Source organism: Hevea brasiliensis, chromosome 4, assembly GCF_030052815.1.
Source record: "Hevea brasiliensis isolate MT/VB/25A 57/8 chromosome 4, ASM3005281v1, whole genome shotgun sequence".
NCBI lineage: Eukaryota > Viridiplantae > Streptophyta > Magnoliopsida > Malpighiales > Euphorbiaceae > Hevea > Hevea brasiliensis.
In genome coordinates, this window is record NC_079496.1 from 15,047,369 (window position 1) to 15,062,763 (window position 15,395).

A 15,395-nucleotide genomic window follows, 5' to 3' on the forward strand; every position below is an offset into this window, starting at 1 on the left:
CATAAGGGACTGCATAACTTATGCAGTTTTATAGAGTCTTCATAATGAGCTAGCAGAAGATTCCCACATGAAAAACACACCAATTTAGGACTACTTGTCAGAAAAAGATATAAATAGGCCCTTATCTCAATTTGAAAAGGGGGAGACAAAAAAAGGGGAGCAGCAGCAGGGGAAAAGTCAGAAATTAGAGAGCAAAACATCACCTCTCCATTTCTAGACCAGATTTGGAGTTTTTTTTTCCTTTCTTGCATATTTTCTACTTTTCTTGTATTGGGTTTCTTAGTTCTTAGCTTAGATTAAAGATTTATTTCCATATTAACTTAGAAATTCTTATAAATATTGTGGATAGTGAGTAGTTTTCATTAGATTCTGGAGTGGGGATGTAATATTTGAGATATCTTGTAGATTTTGATTGGATAATCCATATTTTGTGGTTTTAATGAAGTTTCATTCATTTCTTGTGTGCTCAATGACATGCTTGGTGTAGGATCCCATTAAGTATTATTTTTAATCCATGGTTGAAGCACCGAAAGGAGAAAACCTTGTGATAGATAATCAAGAAATTAGACTTAATTAACTTAGTTTTAGAAATAGACTAAGGATTAAGAGGATTTACAGATTAATTAAGGAACTTAATGGGTCTTGATTAGTTTTAACTCTACGAAAGTAGGATTGGATTGATTAAGACACTCTTTGTCTCACTCGAAAGGGTATTCAAAGTATTTAAGAATTAATCTTCTTAAAACTCGTAAATTCCATAAAATTGGGTAACCAATTTAAAAATCCTAAAATTGCTAGAATATGAACCTCTGAACTCCGAAATCGCCCTTTTTATTATTGTTAATTTCTAATTGAATTTAATTACTTGTCATTTTATATCTTGCCATATTTCAATTTGTTATTTTAATTTGATGCAAATTTAGTTAAATCATTACTTTATTGAATAGATTATTAATTTTGCACACATAGATTTCATACTTCAATATCTATTAATTTATTGCTTTAATTTCAAAAATAGTTCAAATTAGTCAAATTTTTATATCAAAAATTCAATCATTAACACAATTTCTCGTGAGAACGATATCTTTTATATATTACTTGTATGACCCGTGCACTTGCGGTTGGGCCACATCAAATATAAGATTAGAAAGCTAAAGAGTTTCTCCCACTTGGCATTCCAAAACATAAATTAGAATAGGAAAAAGGAAACGCGAGAATAAAGAATATAGAGAGAATGTGGGTTCAAAGAATATACTTCTTCTTATACAATAGGATAATGTCACATATAAAACTTATACAAGTGGACATGTAATATTTAGAATAGATTCTGCAATATACTGGGAGTCTAACACATGTAGATTGCATGTAGCTGCCAAATCATAAACCTACAACACATTAATGGTGGACAATCAACCTATATTGATCTAGCCAGATAAACACCTTATCATTTGAAGTGGGGATGTGCGTCCTTATTAAACTGATGAGACATCTCTTTTGCATTAAATGAGTTGGTTTAATTTCTTATTTGAGAAGCCTCGCCTAATCTCAATTGAAATAACGGACGAGCTCTCATGAAGGTCGTCAGACGACCACTATATTACTATAGAGGCATTGGATTATAGGGGTTATTTTATGTGGTCGTATAATTCATGTCTCAGGATACTCGTATAGGACTACTTAGGTACTCGTACTATATGACCTCTCAAAGAAGTAGGCTAATTTAATTATTTTGTATCAGTTACAAAAACTTTTGTTAACAAACTCAACATTCATAAACAAGTAATCAAATTACAAAAGAGAGAGAATTGCATCTTTCAAAATAAAATTAGAACATAAAAAAATAAACACAAAAATTCTGATTCTAAACATTACAATTCCAATCAACTTCTAAGTACATAAAAGAAAAAACAAAACACAATTGGGATGTTAATCTCATAAATTCTAGAAATATAAGCCCTAAAATATTAAAACCACCGTCATTAATTTGCCCCATATTGTATCAGAGAAAAAGCAATTAGGTTTCCTAAATGTGTTTGAGGCATGTACGCTGGTGAATGTAGGGTGGGAAGCATTCCTCACAAAATCCCTTCTTCTGGCCTTGGAATCCATTATTTTCTTCTTTGTCAACCCATCATTCTTGGATCCTTTCTTTTGCTTGGTAAAATTCACAATTGCTCTAATGGGCAACAAATCACTAGACACCAAATCCTTAAGATTTCCAACACAAGGTTGCCTTCTGGGCATGGGCTTCAACCCTTGAAGCATTGGAATGGCGAGGGACAACATGAAGATGTGGCAGAGTAGTGTTCTGTAGTCACCCTTGTTTCCTTATCACTTGCATTTTTTAGAAGCTTTGATAACAGCCCGAGTGTGAGGGAAGCCATGGAGGAGGGGGAAGAAAGAGAAGGAGAGAAGAGGGCAGAGGGATAAGTGTATAAATGTAAGGGTATTTTAGAATTTTCATCTATGACTAAAAGAAAAATTAATTTAAAATAGATGAAAAGACTAATTTATAGATCAAATTAAAATTAAGGAATTTTTTTATATATTTTTTAAAATAGAGGGACGAAAGTATTAAGAGAGTATTTTAAAAGGAAATAAAAGAAAATAATTACGCATACGACAAAAGAAAGGAATTCAATTTCAAAATGACCTTTCCTTGGTCTAATCACTCGTCACCCCTAGAAATGTCAACCACCAGGAGCATTCCGGTTACTCCAGAGAGAGAGACCCAATCGCTTCTTTACTCGCTATAAATAGCCTTAAGATGCAGCGAACTGTTTTCTATAATTTTATGTAACCACAAAAAGGAAGGAAAAGCTCAGACAAACCAAGCAATTCAAGGTATTGTCAAACAAAAACCCAAGATTCTTACGGCATTAGCCGCACAAAGCCTCCAACATAGCAACTATAAAGCAGCAGCACCGGCAGCTTCAGCTTTGACTTTTAGCCATGGCTGATGAGTTCAATACTACCACAAACTGGTGGGATTCTTCTAGGAACAGGTTTGATAGCGGCTCTTCTTCTTCATCTTCAGGGCTTAATAGTTTAGGCAGCTTTGCTTGGCCATCGGAAGTGGTGAATGTCAAAGGAAGACCTTCTATTGAGTCTGCTTCTGTCTCAGGTAGTTCTGCAGTTTTTCATGATACCCAGAAGCTGCAACAAGGCCAAGATTCTAGTGCTGACTTGCATATGATGGGTTTAGGACTCTCTTCCCAGGCCATGGATTGGAACCCAGCTTTACTGTAAGTCTACATATGTTCTTGAAAACCCTATAATAATAATAATAATAATTCATTGTTTCAATTCTTTTATAGTTAAAATTTGTTGATACTTGTTATGGCAGTCGCAGTGATAAGGCTGAAAGCGGCATCCGTTCGATGCTGCAAGAGAACTTGAATTCGAGCGCGAGTTATCAGCATGCAACTGGGATTGGATCATCTCAAGTTCAGTGGAGAGAGAGAATGTTTAGTGGGGTTAGTAGTCATTCTTCGATGAACGAGTTTAAGCAAATGAACCGGGGTGTTTTAGATCAACCGCAGTTTAGTCCTCATGGGAGCTCTAGTGATAGCACTGTGACATGTCAAGGCTTGCAATCATCTAGTTTCCAAATGGATTCAACAGCTATCTATGGAAGCCCTTCAACGATGTTGCAAGGCCTGCTTGGATCTGATAATCAACCACAACAACAGTGTTCCTTCGAGAACCGATCCATGAGCTATCCATATGGGGCAAATTACGGAATTACTACTAATGAATTGGTGCCTTCTTGGTCTACTAAGGTGCCACCGTTCTTGAGAAATTCACCCCCTAAACAGCTTAGCCAATTGCACTTCTCCAATAACGCCCCCTTCTGGAATGCATCTGCAAGTTCCATGAATGACGTTCGTCCAAGCTTTTTCCCATCGTTGCAACCGCAATTTCCGGCATCAAATTTCGAAGAAAAACCTAAGGTATCCATACCCATATATATATGATAATTAACACAGAAAAGATAGCATAATTATGTACATGTGCATTGGAAATACAGAAATATAGAGAACAAAGGGTTGGTTGGTGGGTATTTTGAGATTGAAATCTTTTGGTTCACTCACTCTTTTTTTCTTTCTTTCTTTTCCAGCAGAATATATCTGAAGTACGTGATTCGAGTACAACAGTGAAGAAAAGTGGGAGTGAACAAGCAACAAAAAGGCCTCGAAATGAAACACCATCGCCCATGCCAGCCTTTAAGGTACAATCAAAATTTGATAAAACCTTTTTTTGACAAGATGAGGCTCTATTTAATTTAATTTAATTTCTTCATTTACATCATCATCTATTCACACATATATAGATTAGATGAGAATTCTTTTGCAACTTTGATATCTATTAGGTGAGGAAAGAGAAGATGGGGGACAGAATCACTGCACTCCAACAATTGGTTTCGCCTTTCGGAAAGGTAAGATTTATTTTTTTGTTCATTTTTTTTCACCCTCAATTTTCTGATCAGCTAAAGCTTTACTTTCACGAAGACTATACATAGCGATCAAATGATCATTTTACATTCTTGATGAAAGCCTATGATGATTTTTTTTTCCTCTTCCTTTTTAATCACGTTATATTGTGTGTCAGACTGATACAGCCTCAGTGCTTTCTGAAGCTATTGAATACATCAAATTCCTCCATGAGCAAGTCACTGTAAGTTTCCATCTAGAACTTGGAGATACAATATATATTTTATCATAGCAAATGAATCCCAATTATAATATATGCCTTGTTCATCCTGATTTTTTATTAGGTCCTAAGCACCCCATACTTGAAAAGTGGAGCTCCCATACACCACCAGCAGGTACAATATTCTGCTTCCTTTGTATATAAATTAGCAGATGGAGTTATAATTATGGGTTTTGCTTAATTATTATGGACATAATTGCAATATAGAATTTATTTTTTCTTAATAAATGTGCAGAGTTCTGACAAGTCCAACAAGGACTCAGAAGGACAAAAACAAGATCTTAGGAGCCGAGGACTGTGTCTGGTACCGGTTTCGAGCACATTTCCGGTGACTCATGAGACAACAGTTGATTTTTGGACTCCTACATTCGGAGGAACTTTCAGATAGAAAGAAAGGTAAATGGGTGAAATTGCGGAACAGATTCTACACAAGTAGCAGCAGCAGGTGTACCTGATCTTATCGAAAAACCTAGCCAAGTTGGGAATGATAAGATCATCAGCAATGATAAAAGAAGAGGAAAAACACACAAACACAGAGATATACTGTCAAAGTCCAGGAATTGAAGGAAATATGTAGAGAGAAATTGTGAAAGAGAAAGAAAAGGAAATGACCCTTACAAAGGTACATGCCCAGTGTTTGGCCAGCTAGAGGCAAATTGATGTAGGTTGGCCAATATAGGGACCATTTGGAAGCAAATTAATTGTTGTAATAATTGAAGAATTATATATATGTTTAGGAATGAGAATATATATAAAGATTAATATAGATGCTAATTAATTTTAGGGAATTATATTAAAGCATGTTAATGTAGGTTTCTTTAATTAATTTAATAGACAAACATTTAATTTTATTTGTTAATTGATTAGAACTGTTATCATTTAGCTCATAATTAATAATTTAACAGTTAAATATCTATTTAATAACAGCATAAGAAGGCTCTGATAAGAATTAAAATCAGAGATTATTAAGAGAAGGAGAAGATGTAAAGGGGCTTTTGATGTTAGCTATATTGTGAAAAGAGGTGGCAATAGCTTTAGTTTAAGAGAAAGAAAGAAGAAAAAAAGAGTTGAAAGGAATAATTGAATTCTAGAATAGGAGAGTAATTTAAGTGTGGGGATGTCATTGGATTGGAAATTTCACTTTTCATTTGTTTATGTGTTTGGAATATTGTTAGTGGAAGTCAGAGAATGACCCACTGCCCTTCTACTTTCAGGGTTTTTTTTTTTTTAATTTTTCGATTTTTTTTAAATTATTATTTAAAATTGGAGGTATGTAAATTGCAGATGCTCTTTTATGCTTTTCATCTAATGTTCACATTGAAGAGCTGCCATTGGAAGGTAAAGAGCAGCCATACCACCAACAACACCCCCCACCCCCCTCTCTCTCTAAAAAATTTTATGCTCCATGGAATTAACTGGACTCTTCAAAATTTTATGAAATCGTTTTAATATCTTAATATCCATACGAAAAAGAAAATTTTATATGTTATTGCGTTACTTTATATTTATATAATCTCATATTTTTGTTATTATATTATTTTTACAAAGTAGTTTCTTTTGAAAAGAGAAGGAATATGATTTAGCTTAGTTTTTAATGAATATTTTTAAATTTTTTTTCTCTATTTTTCTTTGAAATTAGTCAAAAGTTGATGCAACTTTTACTTAAATAACTGAAAGAACCTAAGCCTTGATCATTTGTTACGCACACTAATATAGTTTTCCCTGCAAGTCAAGATGATGAAAAATTTTAGAATATGTAAAATAATTTCATTATAATCACTAATTATGGTGCATCTCACAATAATTAGTCATTAAAATTTAATAATTGTATATGCAATTGTTGTATATAATAATTTCTTTAAGATGACATATTAAATTAATTAAGCTAATTGCCCTTACTAATATATATTTCCTATCTAATATTTATGCATATATTTTGGATTTTTTTTATTTATATTATATTAAAATATATAGTGAGATTCACATGTTTATATTTTAAATTAGATCGGCTAGGTTTAGGTAAAAATTTTTATATTTTTTTAATATTTTATTACAAGTTTATCAATTCTTGAATGTATTTTTTTTTTTTTTTCATTTTCAGTGTTCTGCCTACCAGAGTTAGTAATACTAATTCATGAAGCATTTCCTACTCAAATTCTAACAAATTCTTTTTTTTTTTTTTTTAAGTAGAGGTGATCCCAGAAATTACAACAAAATGAAAATCAATAGAAACGTATTTTGGAAACCATTCTTTTATCTAAATTAATCAGAGGTCAAATTAATCCTTGAGTACGTACTGACCAACAAATAGTATTCTAATTACAAATGGACCGCAGTCGAAAAGATACAAAATAGTCCAAAGCTTGTTTGCTCTTGCTTAATTTTTCCCTAAAAAATAATTAAAAGATCAAAATATGTTAATTATTTAATTTTTTTATAACATCAATATGCCCTTCTTTAGTTTTTTTTTTTCTTGACACTTTTAGCAAACTTTTTTAAGGTGATTTTTACTATTTTAACTCCTAGTTAAACCATTATTTCTCTTTATTTGTACTGTTTCATTGCATAATATTTATATTAGCTTTTAGATATTGAGAAAGTAGTTTATAAAAAGTTACTCCTTTTAATTTTTAAAAATTGATAGAGTGCTTCCAACGGTTAATCTAATAGTTATTTTTATCGAATACTTTTATTTTAAGTTATTATATAAATAACTAATCACTAATAGCTATAATAAAATAACTGATAATTATTAAAATAACTAACAACTAATATTACCTGACAAGACCTTGATGAGTTAGGTATTTTATAGTTGAAAGCAATACTGAGTCTGTCTTTTCTAGTTTGTAATACGTGCGGTTTTGTATCCAAAATATTCTTTTTCTGCAAATCATATATATAAAAAAACCAAACAGGATTGTGAATATAAATTCTGATATCTAAACAATACAGAAAGCAATGGGCTGTAAGTATCATATCCCATTTCCAAAGCCTTTACAAGATTTGATTATTCAGAACATATTATAGAAGGTATATTCTAAAGCTATATATCCCTAAACTTTAATGATATAATGACTATTACCATGAAATTTTAAATTAAGCTGCGTACATATCATGTTTTAATGATTTAAATTATATATATAAAAAAATGATATGTATATGCAATGGACCAAAAAAAGAAAGTTAAATTTTCTTTGAGAACTTAATGATAATGGTAGGCAGGCTTGTAAGTCTATCATTGAGAACATATTATATTACTCAATGGGTATCCGTATTGATTTAATTATGCAAGCATAAGCATGAGCATAAGCAAAGAACAAGATGTGAGCTAATATATTGCATCAGCCAAGCTATTATATTATAAAATAGTGCCATAATTACCCTGGAATTTGTGCACACAGGTTTTAGTCATGGATATATTCCAGTTGAAGATATGACATACATGTTCAATTGGTAGGCAGGTTTATTTATTATATGTTTTCAGAGAACACCCTGAAATTATTTGCTACTGAAAAACCAGATCAAGAAACCCCAGCATATCATTAACGCAGATAAATAAAAAATTAAAAATTAAAAAAAAAAATTGTATAGCGTGAAGGTGCAAAAAAGAAAGTGGATCATAGCAGATGATATTGGCTTATTGCAAAAATAATTATGGAAACAGAAGGGGTTTGATGAGTTGCCTTGCCATTTCATAGTGTCAGTGTTAACGAGCAGGCCAATCATTGGCTACAAGGACTAATTAACTTGTGCGAAAACCTAAACCCGTACTGTAATCCAAATTGGCTAAATTAAATTTTGTGTTCGATGGGCCAAATAATACCACATCCTCGCAATGTCTTATTCGCAATGTCTTATCCCCAGCCATAAAACATTCCCCATGTTCAAAGGTTTTTAAAATAGGAAGACAATGCATGTCTTTGCTCCATGTAAAATGATTGTGAAAAGTATCATATATATTAATTTAAAAGATTTTTTACTTAAATTTAATGTATTTTAATTACGAAGAAAGATTAAATAATAATTTTAAATTATTTTAATGATCAAAAAACAACATTTAAATCAGAGGCAGATCGAAGGCTCCAAATTTAGGGAGCAAACTATTTTTATATAAAATAATATTAAATCTAATTACAATGTTCGCACTTAAGCAATAATAAAATCTTTCAAATAATAAAGATAAACTTTATAATTATAAATAAAAAAATAGTTATCTAAATATTTTTAATATTTTAATTAGTTGAAATTATAAAAAAAAATACCATATAGTTTCACTTATTTTTATTTTACAGTATGTAATTTATTTTGTGAAAAAGTAGTATTTTAAAATTTTACACTGTTAACAAAATACTATTTTCTATCTTTCCTGGTTAAAAGCTACTGATATGAAACAAAAAATTATTGACATGAAAGAGAAATATGTTGACATAGAATGAAAAAAAATAGAGACAAAAATTATAAAAAAATACCATATTCAAATGCATACTTTGTAGATTTACGGTGAACAATGTGTACTTTGTAATAGTGAGCATACTTATTCAAATGCATCTGTCTACATATTTATATGGTGAATAAATGATGTGAACTATTTTTTAGCAAATGATGCTGTGAAAAAGAGGGTTAAGGATGTAATACCATTTTTTTTTTTTTAAAGAAAATCAAGGTAAAACAGAATATTAAGTATTGACTTAGAGAATATGCCAATAACATTTTTCAAATTCTATAGTCCACATAAAGAAAATGCCAAATAGATGTTTGATCAGGATTGATATAGCACCGTGAAATATCTTGATGCCGTGTGAATTATTTTTTAAAATTTTTTATTATTAAAAATAATTAAAATATTATTTTAGTGCCATTTAGTAAAAATTGACGCGTCAAATAAAATATTGTGATTTACTAACAAAGTTTTACCATAAGATACCATTTTGTCACAAAATAAATCTTAGACTTAAAATGAAAAATGGGTGAAATCACATAATATATTTTATAGATTTTTTATTATTTTTTATATTCCACAAACTTTCTATTCAACTTCAATAACTTAAAAAAAAAATTGTCTTTTACTAATAGTATGAAATCTTAGGATGTCATTTTATAACTATAAATCCTAAAATGAAAGATAGATAAAATTATATGATTTTTTTTTTAATCTTTCCTTTAAATTATAACAAATTTATACATATTTATGATAAAATAAAATCAGGCAGTTAAAATGAAACTCGCTATTCTTTTTCTTATCAAATATATCAATAATTAAATTAATATCAAATTATCATATAAATAATAGTGCTCGATCCACATTGTGATGGGATTCCTATGATTACAAGATTGACCCAGAGAGCACTCACATCTAGAATATTAATCTTCATATACTTTTCAGAGAGGGATTTTACTTTTCCAATAAAGGATTCAATCTATTGTCCCTCAATTTTTTTATTAGTGCTTTTTTGTTGTCGCCACTAAATAAATATCTTATGTCGTATTCCCAATACATATATTATAAGAAATAATAATAACCCATCTAATTAAAAATTTCATTAACTCAATCAAAATTTAAATATTTATCTAAAAATTATATATGTTTGTTTTGAAAGGGTGAAATAAAATATTTAAAAATTTGACAAAAAAAGAAATAAAATATTTAAAAATAATTTGAGGAGGTAAGTAATAATAAATGGTATAATTTTTTTTAATAATTAATATTTATAAAGGATTTTTTTGGTCAAATGTGAGTGGTTGCACCAACCCAGGGATCTGCCACTGATTCAAATGTAACATCACTCCACTTAATTTAACATCTTTTTTATCTTTTGAGGGAAAAATAGCTATTTTTTCAACGATATTTAAAGGGCCTTAAAAATAAATAAATAAATAAATAAACCTCAATCAAGGCTCTTATAGCAACTGGCAGCTTTCTTGTGTTGCCTTTTGTATGAAGGTTGTCAGGAGAATAGTTATTGTCATATCCTGTGAATGGGTGATGGTCATGAAGTGAAACAGAGCTAAAAGATGCAATAATTTACAAATCAAATTCACCTAATTTTTGCCTAATCTTCATGTCACAAAGAAGAAACTTAAAGAAAGGTAACACTACTCTTATGGATCACATATGAGTCCTAGGGTGTAACAAGTAGGTTAGGTTAATATTAGTTGGAATTTTTCCTGTAAAATTTGGTCAACCTCAGCTCACAGTGCTTTGTTTTGGTTGGAACGCTCATTGTTGAGTGTTTTGGCAGTATTAAGAAGGTAGATCTATCCCATCCAAGCAACAAAATGAAAAATGGGGCAAAGCTGGAACTACAGGGATGAGAGTATTTATGCATAGATGTCAAACTTTAAAGCACAGCTTGTTTTCAGAAAACTTCATCTTCATCCACAAATAAGGAATCAACAAGCAAGTAGGCCATTGAAAATGACTTCTGTTAGCGATGACACAGTTAATGAGCAAAATCAATAAATTTTAGTTTAGTGGTAGTCATTTCCAGGATTATAAAGTTCTATATTTCACATTGTCAATAAACAATGCAAACAAAATTGTTCAGGACTGCATAAGCAAGGCTGTGCTGTATCTTCAGGGCATCAAGTTTACGGTGTGCCCATGAAAAACTCATTTCATTCATTCATATCCCATAATTCTTGTTCAATGCAGAAGTCAAATTGGTACAGACCCACAAATAATGAAAATGTAGAGATATTATGATCAAACAAAGTGGAGAACATGGTACAGATGGAGCAAACAAGCATTCTCATTTGAGAAAAACCACTATTACGTAACACACATACAAAACATATAACCAGCAAAGCAATAATTATTGTTCACAATCACAAAATATATGGGGTAGAAAAATGTAAGACTGAACTGTACTTCTGTAATGAAATGAAATTAAGCAGCTCCCTTGAGCTTCTTTGTGATGGTAGCAATGTACTTGCCCTGATGAAAAGCCTGCTCCAACTCCAGCTCGGAAGGCTGTCTTGAACCATCCCCAGCAAAAGTTCCAGCACCATAAGGACTTCCACCTTTCACTTTCTCCATTTCAAACATGCCAGCACCGAATGTATAACCAATGGGAACAAATATCATTCCATGGTGAACAAGCTGAGTGATAGCAGTCAACCTGTGCCAATTTCAAAATTTTCATGAGAAAAATGGTTACTTTCTGTTCTTGATATTTAACTTAGTTGGATAACAGTGGCCTAGGGGCTTACGCTGTAGTCTCTTGTCCACCACCTTGCGAACCAGTGCTATAGAAGATTCCAGCAGGTTTGCCTGCAAGTTGCTGTGTTCTCCATAAACCACCAGTTGCATCCAGAAATGCTTTAAATTGGGCAGCCATCATTCCAAACCTTGTTGGGAAGCCAAAAACAAACCCATCAGCCTCAGCAAGTTCATTGGGTGTAATGATTGGAATATCACTCTTTGGTGGTGCACTCATCTTTCCAAGCACCTCCTCTGGCAATGTCTCAGGAACCTGCAGCAAATAACAACCAGATCAATTTAATGATAAGCATGCAACATTGGTAATAGAAACCTCTATTTTAAAATGAACCAAAATATTGCAGACTTTTTCAAAATCTATGGTCACTTGTCAACATAAAGACATGGCTACCAGGGTCCAGAAGTGCTCAAAGAGAACGAGCATAGAAAAGTGTGGTCAGTAGCATTACTAATAAATTTTAATATAAAATGAACAGGCAGAATTGTAATGCAGCAAATTTGGCAATCAAGATACTTCTATAAATGTAACATCCCAAATCCTGCATTGGAAAGGTACTTCTGATATGATCAGTACAGGAGGGCCTTAGTGAACTACTATGTACTAACATGACTTTTGGGCCATTTGGTTAGGTCCATCTCCACCCCAGTTTATCCACACGGGCTTGGATCATGTCCATGATATCTTAGCAACCTAACAACCCGAGTTCAGAACTGATGGGAGCCACATATTGAAAGATAGATACAAGTAAGGAAGAATTGAAGTTAACAAGCTGATGGAAAACAGAAGTCCAAAAGAGAAACTTTGCAATAATCCCCATGTTGGGACAAGGAATGGACTTTCATGTAGAGTCTAGCAGACCAATTAACAACCTACTTGCTTTACTAAAAAGCAATTTTAGTTTCGTGACCCACTTTTTAAGGGAATATTTTCTCTTTCAAAATTTTTACTGCTTGTGATTTACCTTGCATCATTGTATGCTGCAAAAGCCACAACATGAAGGCATACTAAACAATTCAACACAACAACAGTATGTAGTATATAAGATGACAATGAATGCACTTCGTACCTGCCATAATTGGGCGTCAACACCTTCAACAGATGCAGCTCCCTTCTTGATCTCTTCTGCCAGTTTCTCTACATGCCCATACATGGAATAGTACCTGAAACAACAATAAAAATTTTGAAAAAGAGACATGTAATGTGAGCCAATGAGTGTTGGACAAAAACAAATAGATGAGGTACTATTCCATGTACTCATCTTTCTTCTTTATAATTTTTTCTTTTTTAAATTTTTTCTATAATCTTATTCACATAACACCACCACATATATCTAATTTTTCAGGAAATTGCATAGTATCATTATCTGTTGCATCATTACTGCATCTTATGTTTGTTCGCGTGCTTCCTAGCTATGCACAATACAGAATGTTCGCCATTGGGCATTCTATTAGCAATAAAACCCACAGCCCACAAGCAATAAGCTCACCAGCTGTTGTCTTCATAGTGGATGCAATAAGGACATTGAACTGTGCATATAAGAATCTCTAGACACAAGAGAAAACTCTCCTGACAGCTATGAGTGGACATAGTGCCAACATTATCATGGAAGAAACAACCTTGGCAAAAATAGTGATATTTGCTAGCAACAATATAATGGAGGCAGTCAATCAAATATGAATTGAGGGATCACCAGGCCAGTACACCAAAAATAAATGGAAAGTGATTGTGTTCCACACTAGCATAATAAATAGTGGGATGCACAATACAATTGACTATCCCTAATAAAATTAGCCTTGTAAAAATCATGTTTCGTGATACGACTATGGACATGGACAACAAGGCAGTTGCACACTACTAACTAGATTAGAAAGAAAAAGCTGCTCCAGATGCTATCAGTTTGATTGTTTAAACATTAAATTAATATCTGGACCATCAATGTAGCACATTTAAAGGTCATAGCAAGTATACTCTGAATTAAGCCTTTACAATGCTACAGCAAATCATAATCTATAAACTTCATCTGTAATGTGTGTCAATAGATGTTGCCACACTGGTACTCAACAAATAGTACATCCATTTGCTAGAGAAAGTTAACAAGTAAGCAATCATATGGGCGACTACTGATATGGTTAAACTCTGATTCTATATTCCTTTAACAGGTCACATATGCAAGTGTCTAAAACAAATTCTGCACCTATGAGCCCAGTCTCATGTTTGCCAGAGCAAGAATTACAAAGCTTGAAATGCTAATATAACATAAGAATGAAGTGAAGCTGGGGATATCCACTTTGCTGGGTGACCAAATGATTCTGGTCTTATTTTTCCGGAAGTATGATTATCTATGCATTATTAACATTATAACTCAATAAGAACTTAATTAATAAAAAGATTCCAACCTTTTAACAAGAATGAAACCAAGGCTGTGGTTGTGGCTGGGATCTGCTTTTCTAGAGATCTAACTACAGCTCTTTTAGAAATCAAATTAGAGTACACAAAGTCACAGACCTTATACCTTAATATTGCCTATAACGCAGTGATTTGCCTCAATAAAAAATTAAAGATCAGAGCTAGACATTAGTTTGATAGAGAGGAGAAAAGGTTGGAAAGGAAAATGCATCTAGTCCATAATGAGGGATAAATACATGAGGAGGTGGCACCTACTATGAGCTGGATGCACTTCCTTTCCTCTCTTCCTTCCTCAAAGAGGAAAAAATAAAAGGACTGCCCCTTAGATGATTCAATTACAGTAATTACCAGAAAATACAACCAGAATTCATTTTCTAGCTCCATAATTCTATACATTTTCTTGGCATCCAAACAGATAGTCATCAAACAGTTTTTTATTTAAAAAAAAATGAACATAATCTACAATTCTACAATCAGATTAAACATTAAAAACCGCAAAAAAATTCAGATGATAAAAAAACGGTTCACAGAGTAAATAGAAAAGATCATCGTTTTAGGAGATCGAATAGAAAATCCAATCCACAGTAATCAAAACGTAACCAGAAAAAAAGAAATCAAAGATCACAAATAAGAATCACATGTATACACTCAAAGTATACGAGAGAGAGAGAGAGAGAGAGAGAGAGAGAGAGAGAGAGAGACATACACAATATAGACTTTGGTAGACATTGAAGCATGCAAATTCTGCAGTTCTCCTTCTGAGTGGGGGATGAATTTTTTTTCTTTTGTTTTTCAATTTACAAGCAAAGAAACGTTGACGAATGACGATGCAGGAAAATGGAAACCAAAACGCCCGTATTTATAGACGCTAATTGGATTATTATTCTTACTATTTTCTAATTTTAGATTTGGAAAGGCCAAAGAATATACAAAAATCCAAAAACTCAGAGCACAAAACGACGTCGTTTCACTGAGGGAATGTTGGAACTCTATATTACACGGCAACTGAAATGATTAAGGAGAACGAGATGATGATAAGTTGTTGTCACGCTCATC

General features: G+C 32.3%; 2 protein-coding genes across 4 annotated transcripts; one reads left to right on the forward strand and one right to left on the reverse strand.

Annotated features, from left to right (window-relative positions):
* Positions 1–2,691: 2,691 nt before the first annotated feature.
* Positions 2,692–5,598, forward strand: LOC110644473 (transcription factor bHLH123-like). Of its 3 annotated transcripts, XM_058145404.1 has the most exons (8): positions 2,692–3,005; positions 3,125–3,245; positions 3,347–3,953; positions 4,121–4,231; positions 4,373–4,438; positions 4,612–4,677; positions 4,778–4,828; positions 4,949–5,598. In XM_058145404.1, exons 1-8 carry the CDS (start codon positions 2,960–2,962, stop codon positions 5,099–5,101), a joined length of 1,221 nt encoding a protein of 406 aa, XP_058001387.1. In that variant the 5' UTR covers positions 2,692–2,959; the 3' UTR covers positions 5,102–5,598. The 3 variants fall into 3 exon arrangements, with proteins under 3 accessions (XP_058001387.1, XP_021652947.2, XP_021652948.2); XM_021797255.2 differs by having other exon boundaries at positions 2,692–3,245; XM_021797256.2 differs by having other exon boundaries at positions 2,692–3,245; positions 4,124–4,231.
* A 5,793-nt stretch (positions 5,599–11,391) lies between these two features.
* LOC110644484 (probable NAD(P)H dehydrogenase (quinone) FQR1-like 1) lies at positions 11,392–15,295 on the reverse strand. The gene is made up of 4 exons (XM_021797276.2): positions 15,046–15,295; positions 13,000–13,093; positions 11,923–12,185; positions 11,392–11,831 (listed from the first exon to the last, which is right to left on the reverse strand). Exons 1-4 carry the CDS (start codon positions 15,066–15,068, stop codon positions 11,600–11,602), a joined length of 612 nt encoding a protein of 203 aa, XP_021652968.1. The 5' UTR covers positions 15,069–15,295; the 3' UTR covers positions 11,392–11,599.
* Between the last annotated feature and the right edge of the window lie 100 nt (positions 15,296–15,395).

Excerpts from the sequence above, each read along its gene's own strand:
- LOC110644473 (XM_021797255.2), top strand. The coding sequence starts at position 2,953 with ATGGCTGATGAGTTCAATACTACCACAAACTGGTGGGATTCTTCTAGG. Across the intron at positions 3,246-3,346 it reads GATTGGAACCCAGCTTTACT|TCGCAGTGATAAGGCTGAAA; the intron begins GTAAGTCTACAT and ends TTGTTATGGCAG. Across the intron at positions 3,954-4,120 it reads ATTTCGAAGAAAAACCTAAG|CAGAATATATCTGAAGTACG; the intron begins GTATCCATACCC and ends TTTCTTTTCCAG.
- LOC110644484 (XM_021797276.2), bottom strand. The coding sequence starts at position 15,068 with ATGTCTACCAAAGTCTATATTGT. Across the intron at positions 12,186-12,999 it reads TTGACGCCCAATTATGGCAG|GTTCCTGAGACATTGCCAGA; the intron begins GTACGAAGTGCA and ends TATTTGCTGCAG. Across the intron at positions 11,832-11,922 it reads GGTGGACAAGAGACTACAGC|GTTGACTGCTATCACTCAGC; the intron begins GTAAGCCCCTAG and ends AAATTGGCACAG.